Below are 9,720 nucleotides of genomic sequence, written 5' to 3'. Positions count from 1 at the left end.
TGAGCCAGAAGCAGCCCCATCTATCCAGTCCCGGCTACCATCCTCCCAACTAGTGGCTGTTTTTGTAGGATCCGCAGGTTGACACACGGACCTGACTTTGCAGGAGGGAAGGGCTGCCTGGGAGCCACTGTGACCTCTGTGCTGCCGCATTCTGCGAGAGGGTGCTTTCTACCGGGAGGTGGTCTCCTGGGCGTCTGGGCGTGAAGGATAAACTGACCACCCACCACCCACTCCGGGCACAGGTGACTGAAGGAGGGCTGTGACAAAGAAAGGAGCTGCTTTCTTGAAGGATGGGAGGGTGAGCGGCCCCAGCAAGGAGATGACGGGGGTCTGAGGACAGAGGTGTCCGTGAGGAGGGGACTTAGGACAGTCAGCCCCAATATCCAACTCTGAATTGCAGATGGCTGGGCTACAGTGGAACTCCCTCGCTGCCACCCCAATACCTATTCACAGTCCACAGGTGCCAGCCTTGCCCAGGCTGGTAAGGGACTTGGAAGGCATGGCTGTGGGGACTGGGCAGGGAAGGAGAAAACCCACAGGGCGCTGAGCAGATGTCCTTGGAATGAGAACGTGGTGGGCAGGCACGCGGGAGGGCTCAGGCCTCTCTGTCCAAGGCAGAAGCAGGTGGGGTGGTTGGGGGCCCAGGTGGGGTCACCAGGACAGGGACCTGGCAGGGGGTGACCCTGGGGTAGGGTGTGAGGGAAGTGGGCTGTGGAGAAGTGCAGCCTGCCTCCCACCCAGAGGCCCCTACTGGCCCCCTTTGTCTTAGGACCTCTCGGAAGTGGCGCTGTCTCCTGAGGAGGACCCCGACGATCCCCAGGACCTCGACCGGGCCTGCAAGAGGCCTCACCCTGCTCTGCCCCAGAGCCCGCCTGGCCCCAGCCCGCACCCCAGACCCGCACCCCAGACCCTCCGGGAGCTTTCCTGGGACCAGGCGCCGCCTGCGCTGCAGGGGAGGCCGACTGGGTCCACCTCTGCGCGACCCGATGCGCGAGTGGCCCATTACGTTTAAATTCAATAAACGGTTGGAAGGCGTTAATTCGACGCGCGTGGGGCCCCGCGGGTAGAGGCCGCCTGCCCAGGTCACCAGCAGAGTAGGTTCGGGCCTTGCCCTCCGGGCCAAGGGCGCGGCTTAGCCCCAGCCGTCCCCGGGGACGGTGCGACCCCCAGCACCGGGCCGGGAGGGGCGCGGCGGCAGGCGGGGAGGGGATCGGAGGGCCAGGCGGGCGGCAGGAATGCAGCTGGGAGGGGACGCGCGGGGGCGGACGGGGCGTTCCGAGCGGGGAGGGGCGCGAGCCGGGGCTGGGAGGCCAGGGCCGGGCGTGGGGCTCCGGGCCGCGGCGCGGGCGAGTGGGGAGGGGAGGCGGCCAGGCGGGAGGGGGCGTGGCCGGGGGCGGCCGGGGGCGTGGACAGGGCGTGGCCTGATGGCGGACGCACGTCCGGGGGCGGGGCCCTGCAGGCGGGGGCGGGGCCGGGGCGGGGCCGGGCGCTGTCCGGTGCTGAAGCTCAGCCCGGCGTCGCCGCAAGAGCGCCAGAGGCGCGGCGGGAGGAGCTGGCGGCGCGCGCCTCGCTGGGCCCGGACTCGGCCGCCTCCCGCCGCCTCCCGCGCGGCCATGGACTGAGAGCCGCCGGCCAGGCCGCGGGGATGGGGCCGCCGCTCCCGCTGCTGCTGCTGCTACTGCTGCTGCTGCCGCCACGCGTCCTGCCTGCCGCCCCCTCGTCCGTCCCCCACGGCCGGCAGCTCCCGGGGCGCCTGGGTGAGTGGGGGGCACGGGGGGAGGGGCGCCTCAATGAATGAGTTGGGGGCGTTGTGAGGGGCGCCTCCGTGAGGGGGTCAGGGGGAGGGGCGTCTCGGTGAGGGGGTCGGGGGGAGGGGCGGCGCCTCAGTGAGGGGGCATGCAGGGAGGGCGCCTCAATAAATGAGTGGGGGCGTTGGGGGAGGGGCGCCTCTAAGTGAGAGGTTCTGGGGGAGGGGCGCCTCAATGAATGAGTGGGGGGCGTGGGGGAGGGGCGCCTCAATGAATGAGTGGGGGGTCGGGGGAGGGGCGCCTCGGTGAGTGACGGGGCGGGGGGGGAGGGGCGCCTCGGTGAGTGAGTGGGGAGCGCGCCTTGGCGAGCGGGTGGGGGGCTCCGGGGGTCTCGGGGTTCCAGCGCGACACCCTCAGGCTCTGGGTCGCAAGTCCCCGGCCGCGGGTCGCGCGCCTCTCTGTCCTCACTGGCGGCTTGGAGCAGGTCTCGCGCCCCTGCCTCAGTTTCCTCCCCGGCGCGGCCTTCTGCCCCTCCGCCGGCTCCTGGGCCTCACGCCCCCAGCCCGGCCACTCGGCACCCCCCTGGCCCTGGAGCGCGCGGCCCTGGTCCGGCGTGGGTGCGCCCCCCGCTCGTGTTCGCGCCGCGTGTGCCGCGAGGGCTGGGCCTCGGAGGTCCCGCTGCGCTCGCTTGTACCTGCGTCCCCCGCACGCCCCGCGGGCAGCGCCGCCGAAATCAGAGGACATTTTTCCTCCGTGGCAGCCGCGGGAGGAAAGGGAGGGCGGCAGCTTCACGGCAGCGAGGGAGTGGAAGCCGCTCCTTTCCCAGGCGGACGCCCCTGTTTTAAACCCATAAAACCTCCAGTCCCCGGCACCTCCTTTCCTGCTAATCTTGTTTATTAAGAAGATTTACCATAAAGCCAATGTTTCCAGGCGGCTTCAGGGCCAGAATTACACATGACAGGTTAGGATAATCGGTGTCCACGGGGCGCAGAAGCAAACGCAGGCGGGGACGGAGGGGGGTACTTCGCCGCTGCCCAGCGCCGCCTGCACCCACCTCAGCGCGGCTGGGCTCCGGCACCTTCCTCCCGGCCTCTAGGCCCTTCTGGTCTCCAGTAGGCTTTATTGTCAAAATCCCAAACAAACAAAAACTGCAGAGAACCAGGTATCTTGACACAGTCTCCCTGGACTCCTGAGTTGACGCTTCCCTCCGTCAAGCCAGAGTCCCCTGAATTCCTCCCTTGCCTTGAGATCTCCTCACACTCCCTAACCTGCTTATCTCTGTTAGATGGAACACATGTGCTGGGAAAGGAGGTCCTTGCCCACCTGCCTTGGCGTCCTGGGAGGGAGTGCCTGTGCTGGTCCTGCACCTCTGGGATGCTGCCCAGTCACTGTGCCCCCAGGGCCCGCGTGAAGCCCTCACCCTTCCATGCTGGAGCACAGGTGAGGCCTGCAGGGGAGGCTTGGGGGCCGTGCTCGCTCTGCCTCCTCCTGGTGCCTTGCCCCCTGTCAGCAAAGAAGGTCCAGCTGTGCCCCAGTCGCCTCTTGCTGGGGTTGTATTCCTTCCTCCATCTGGCTTGACCTGGCCAGTCACCTCATGGGAGAGTTGTTTGCTCTGACGCCAAGTGCCGCCCTTTACCTACACATGAAGCACACGTGGGCGTGGAGTGTCCCGGGCAAGGCAGGTCATTGTGGTGTGAGCTGGAGGCTGGTCCTTGACTGCTTTCCTTGCCATTGCAATGGCCAGTTCACAGCATTCTTCCAAAATCACAGAGAAAGTCAGAAAGGTGGGGGGTAGCTGATAAAGGGAGCAAGGGAAAACCCAAAGATGGAAGTGCAGGAAGAGAGGAAAGCTGCTAAACTGAATGATAATGGCCAATGCAGCAGTGTTATTTTGGCTAAGAGCAAAGTTGACTCATAATTAAAACTGGTTCCATGTTTCCCTCGGCTCTGATCACGGTGTCACTGGTAACAGAAGGCTGTGTCATAAGGAGACTTATGGACACACTCATTTTGTGGGAAAACATTAAGGATGCAGACATCGTGCGAATTGTTTTGAGGACTCCAGGTGAAAGGCATCGCCTACATTCTCATGTAATTGGAAACTGCCCCAGCGATACAGACAAACAGTGAGATGTATGTGTTGTCTTCCCATTGCAGGAGCCACCTTGGGGCAGAATGTGGCCATGTGTCAGCTACCTCTGTCCCCTCCACCTTGTACCCTCCTCACTCAGTGTTGCTGCCATTTTGTCAGAACACAATCCACAGAGAATGCAAGGAGAAGCTTGCTTACTTGTGCCAGGCAGGTGCTGCCATTTTTCTTTCTCTCCTGTCTGCATCTTGTTTGGCAATGGTCACGCCAACTACGTTGTTCCAAATAATGAGGCTCGATTAAAGATGCACAGAACGGCCTTAAATCTGGCCCAGCTGTGCCATTTGTAATCTATTTATTTATTTACCTATTAACATTCAACTTCAGGTTGAGGCCTCCAGAACACATGTGGTTCAAGGAGATCCAAGTTTTTGCTCCTCTGTTACATCAAAAAGCCTTGTAGGTTAGAACTAGTGGTTGATGTTAACAAGACCTAAAGACCAATTCTTTTTATATAGGATGCCTTGTCTTGAGCAAGAAGCAGGGGCCCTTCTCATGTAGACAGTGAAGGAGCTCTTGATGAAACCCAGGGTCGATACCTACCGTCTCTGAGTTTATTCTCATGGCCTTGAGCTGCACTCCACGCTGCTGACTTATTTCCAGAACAGCTGTTGGCAGCACCCTGTGGTAGTGGAAGTCTCACTGCTTCCTCTCTTAAAGGACACTCTTTTCCCCTGATTTATTTAGTTTCCTGCCCTCCCATCACCCACTCTGCCTGTTCCTTTCTGGTCGGAAGGGCTCCCTTATGGCATTAATTAATTATCTGTGAGACCATTATCGAAGCTGAACACAGGGGAACATGGCATCCTTTCTAGTGACACGATTCAGCTTTGCTTGTAGCCAAAGTAACATTGCTGTGTTATGCAGGGCTGCTCAGACAGCCTAATGGTCTTTTCTTCGTATGCTTCAGTCTTTGAGTTTTCCTCCCCACCGGCCTGCCTTTCTCTGTGATTTCCGGGCATCCTTTGTGCAGGTCTCAGTGCTTTTTCCTTAAGTTTAACTTGAACATAAGCCCTTTGTTAAGGGCTTTACGCTGTTCTTCAGTTACATGGAGCCTGACTTGTGAACCTGCTCAGGTAGCCCCTATGTTTAGGGGGGCAGTTTTCTAAAGGCCCCCACTTCCTTTTGCTAAAGAAGTACAGCTTTCATTTGCCAATGATAGAGTCAGCCTTTCATGCAGAATTTTGCTTGGAGAATCCAGATTCAGAACCAGTGGGCGCACCTGGCTGTGAAGACAGGAGATTGTTCATTTTGCTCCTTTGTTTTGGCCTTCCGATTTGCCTACACAGACTTTTCATTCACCAGGGAGCCCACACAGAGCTGAGAGGCAGAGCCATCAGAGCAGGACTCTGCTGGCTTTGTGAAGGAGATGGCATGATTGTTTATTTTTAAATCAAAGGATCCTTACTGCCGCAAAAGCACAAATCTATCTTTACTTCTTGGGGTCCGGAGCCTTTGATTCCGTTTGGTTGGATGGTAATGAGCAGCCTGCCTCTTCCCCCAAGAAGAGCCTGCTCCTTGCACATCTGTGAGCTTCTCTGCTTGTTGTTCCCCGTCTCTCCCGCTCGGTCTCCATCAGCCTAAGGGCTGATGTTCTGGGCAGAAGGAATGGGGTATGTTGTAAACCCCAGACTTCTGGAAGAAGGAGGTGCCAGACAATGGGCTCACTCATGAAGCTAGATTCAGGAAGCGGGATATGGGGTGTCAGGCTCAGAAGGGATGGGCAGGGAATGGAAGAGCTTTTAAAATGACTTATCAGTGCTGAGCTTAGCTGTGTGTTTCAGCGTCTGGCAGCTCTTCTTCCAAGCTGATTTGTTTTTGTACCTGGTGATCAAGATCAGTGGTGTCCGCCAGGGAGGTGAGGGTGGGCAATCACTTTGTCATGGTCCTCTCTCTGCTTTGCTCCGAGATGGTGTTGGGCCCCATCCTGGCGCACAGCGGGAATCTCTGTGTGCCATGAAACGCCCGCATGTCGGGTGTCCAGCTTCCTGTGAAGAATAGGGCTGTCGACACAGGGTGCACGGGACCAAGTTTAGGTGGTGCAGCCCGAGGCCCCATCTTCTGATGAGATCTGTGGTAACGCTGATGCTTTTATGTGACCATCATTTCTGCATTCTGGGTTTGTTTTGTCCCAGCGTTCATGCAGTATTACTTAACTTTTGGATGCAGTTACACATCGACTTTTCTTTAGATTTTGAAAGTGAGGAATATGGGACTAGGAAGGGAAGTGAAGCCTCAAGGAGACACAGGGGTCAGCTAAGCTGTCATCAGACATGGTCTCATTAAGAAAGTTCCACTCAATGCACCTGGCTTTGTGGGTGAGCCATGACCACTGCCTCTTGGAGGGTTACTTTAGAATTTCAAATTCCTTATGAAAAAGTGTTTGCAGCCAAATGTGGCCCAAACTAATAATAGCTCCCTGGCACTGGGTGACAGATTCCTTAAGATATGCCTGGGTATGTACAGATATTACTAGTTTTAGGACTTTTTTTTTTTTTTTTTTTTTAAGATGGAGTCTCACTTTGTCACCCAGGGTGGAGTACAATGGTGCAATCACGGCTCACTGCAGCCTGGAATTCCTGCACTCAAGCAATCCACCCGTCTTAGCCTCCTGAATAGCTGGGACTACAGGCACACACCTCTGCACCAGCCTAATTAAAAAGAAGTTTGGGTTCACGAATAAATATAATAACTAAAAAATGAGCAAAAAAGTTAAAAAATGATTAATTTCTTTTAAGAGATGGGGGTCTCGCTGTGTTGCCCAGGCTGGTCTTGAACCTGACCTCAAGTGATCCTCCTGCCTTGGCCTCCCAAAGTGCTGGGATTACATGCGTAGCCACTGTGCACGACCAGGTTTAAGGATGCTGTGTGTGTGGAGAGGTGAAGAAAAAGCTTAAGAACTGGCAGAAAGGGTTTTCATCCAGCCGAATCCCAAGAGACGAAGGCCAGATGAGCCTCGGCTGACTAAGAACCTCTCTTATCTTTCCTGACATGATGTTCCACTTCTCAGAGAAAGCAAACAGCTAAATTCATGGCAGATAACCCTCCACACCACATAAAAGCACCTGGCAGCACTTTCCACATTAGTTTAAGTTGACCTTCATCAATGTAGACCCAGCTGGACTTGTTTTTTAATCGTAGTTGATGGAAGGCCAGAAAACCTGAGAAGCAGAAAACGGTCAATCCACTTTTTCACTGCTTGGAAACAGTGTGGAAACAGAGTGTGTTGAAGGAAGGGCATTTTTTTCTCTTAATTCCTGTTATCTCTAAGAACTCTGCCACAGTCACTATTTAAATACCTAGAACAGGAAGTAAAAATGGGTGAGGCTCCCTTGGAAACACCTGCTTCTGCACATTTTAAATACCTTTTTTGTTTGCCACTCTGCCTCACGAGGCTGGTAAGTGGGTGACTCTTGCAGGCGACTGGAAAACTGGACCTCGGACTATCGAGCTGCATTTGTCTTGAATGGCTTCTGTGTGTGTAACATAAAGAAACGAGAGATGATGAGTGTTTAGTGACAGTTACTCAGTGCTAACTCTCATCTCTGGAGGTGGTAAGAGGGCATTTCACTTCCTTTGTTTTTGTCTGTTCCCTCCAATAGTCCTAACTGGGATTCGGAAAACCAAGGATGTTCCCATGTAGTGCCAGGACTAGGACTGTCTCTTGTGAGAGTCATTCGAGGCCATGGCAGGTGGCAGGGGATGAACTAATAGTTACAAAACCGATTCTGGAGCTTTCTTTTTAAATTTTAATTTTAACTTACCATAAAGTAAAATGGACTTTTCTTTTTTGGTCTACTGTGTTACATATAGATTCAGGGGGCCATCTCCTCTGTCAGGGTACCGATCATTCCATCACCCCCAAAACTTCCCAGTGTGCTCCCTTCACAGTGACAGCCTCTCCCATCCCTGTACCTCTGGGTACCCCCAAATCTTGAACCCCTGAGCCTTCCATGTGCACTGACATGTATTCCCCAGAATAACCCGTATAGATATTTCCGTCTTCAATGTACAGATAGAAAGACTGAGGCTTGGAGTGGTTGAGGAATGTACACAGGACACCAGGTGGGTAGTCCTGGGATGGGGTCCTAGGTCTCTGGAGCCTCCTTTCTCTCCTAGTGGTCATCCCAGGATGGGCCGAAGATTCTATGTACTGTCAGAACACGCCTCTCTGGCTGCACAGAACAAGGACGTCTGTCTCGTTCTCACAGGAGTGGGGACCATTTCACGTGTCAGACTGCCTTTCTCTGAGGAGTTTCTCAACCTTAGGCCATGGAGATTCTAAAGTGCTCTTTGGCACCAGCAGGAGATTGATTTTCTGAGTTGGGTTTTGTTTTGGGTGTCAGATTCAAATATTTGGTGTGCCTCTCTGAGGGAATTTTGATGTTTGGAAATGGACAACTTATTTTTGGAGACTTTTGGCCTTCCCATAATGGCAGGGAATGAAAATACCACCCGTAGGATTAACTACTTGATATGTCCATAAAAATTGTATGTTCAGAATGCTTTCTGGGCTTCCGTCAGGTTTTTAAAAATGTGGTGACACAAACACCAAAGAAGTGAGCTCTCATCTCACACTTGTCATAACAAAAACCCACTTCAGAATAAGGGATGAGAGAGGGATTACTTTCCTAAGAACATTTATTTAAGAATAGGTTCTGTTTAGGTTTGATGTTTAGAGTGGCAAGCAGGCAGGGGGGTGGTTCAGGGACTCCCTATTCTTTTCTGAACTATGCTGGTGGAAGGAAAGAGTAGAAATTTCTATCATGTGACGTGGGCGTGCTGTCGCCACGTGGTTCTGAAAGCGCATTTGGAAAAGGCTTCTGATGCAGTGTTCGGTATACAGCACAAAGGACGTGTTTGGAATGGTTTGGTGGAAGGAATTTTCAGAAGGAAGGCTGACCTGGTTTCCGAAGGAAAGGACTTCATATTAATTGTGCAAGTGAATTCTGATTCCAAATGTGAAATACATTCAACTTGTAAATGGATGGAGCCGCTAATAAAATTGGCAATCAGAGGCCATGATTTTAATCCAGCTCAAAGCAGAAGTTAATCTGTGGTACAATTTGAGGCTGACCCCACAATGTGTACATTCTCTGAAACAGGCGCTCTTCTCGCGGACTGCGCACACCAGCGCAAGCTCCATTTCTTAGCCTGAGGCAGGGGATGGAACGTGGGTGAAGCAGTGGCAGGAACTGCTGTCTGATGACTTCCCACCTCAGGTCCATTTTGTCCCTCAAAGGACATCTCTTTTACCAGTAGTTTTTGAATCTCTTGCTCTGCTTTGCCTGAAAACAGGCCAAGGTTGAGATCATTGGACTTCCATCTGATCTGAGTGTTGTATGCTGAGATACAGCTGTGGTTAGAGCTGCTGTAGAAGGCACAGCCATCAGTTCCTATGGAGCGGCACCCATTCTTGTGGTGGAAGCCTTGTGGCATCTATATGCCTGCTTTGTTATGCTGTTATGGTCCTTGATTCTATGAAATAGCCAACATGAAATTATGATCAGTTAAGGTAACAGAAATTGGGCTTTTTCACTGAAATGGAAAGAGGATTCTAGCAGAGTCAGAAACTGCAGGTGATTTCTGCAAATATGATAGGGAATATGTGGATATGTTTCAAGAGCACAAATTAAATGACAGTACTGCTTCCATGCAGTGTGTTGACAGATTGAGAGGTCACCTTATCTTTCCAATCAGATAATCTTTACAGTTTGCACTTGCACTCATATTAGAAGTCAAGAGAAATGGAAGGACTTCACCTATAATCTCTCTGGATTTATACCTTGAGCAAAATACCTGATTCTTCATGTTTTTGAGAGG

The 9,720-nt window shown here is 53.6% G+C and overlaps 1 protein-coding gene across 7 annotated transcripts in view; it reads left to right on the top strand.

Annotated features, from left to right (window-relative positions):
- Positions 1–1,533: 1,533 nt before the first annotated feature.
- The window catches only part of PTPRN2 (protein tyrosine phosphatase receptor type N2), a 1,017,982-nt gene continuing 1,009,795 nt past the window's right edge, over positions 1,534–9,720 (top strand). For all 7 annotated transcript variants that reach the window (XM_045387364.2, XM_045387363.2, XM_045387365.2 and 4 more), the window contains exon 1: positions 1,534–1,757. In XM_045387364.2, coding sequence (XP_045243299.2) covers positions 1,646–1,757 — 112 coding nt within the window. In that variant the 5' untranslated portion in view covers positions 1,534–1,645. The remainder of the gene's footprint in view (positions 1,758–9,720) is intronic.

Source organism: Macaca fascicularis, chromosome 3 (genome assembly GCF_037993035.2).
Source record: "Macaca fascicularis isolate 582-1 chromosome 3, T2T-MFA8v1.1".
In the NCBI taxonomy this organism is placed as follows: Eukaryota; Metazoa; Chordata; class Mammalia; order Primates; family Cercopithecidae; genus Macaca; species Macaca fascicularis.
Note: the sequence above shows the minus strand (reverse complement) of the source record. Positions and strands in the feature narration are given on the sequence as shown.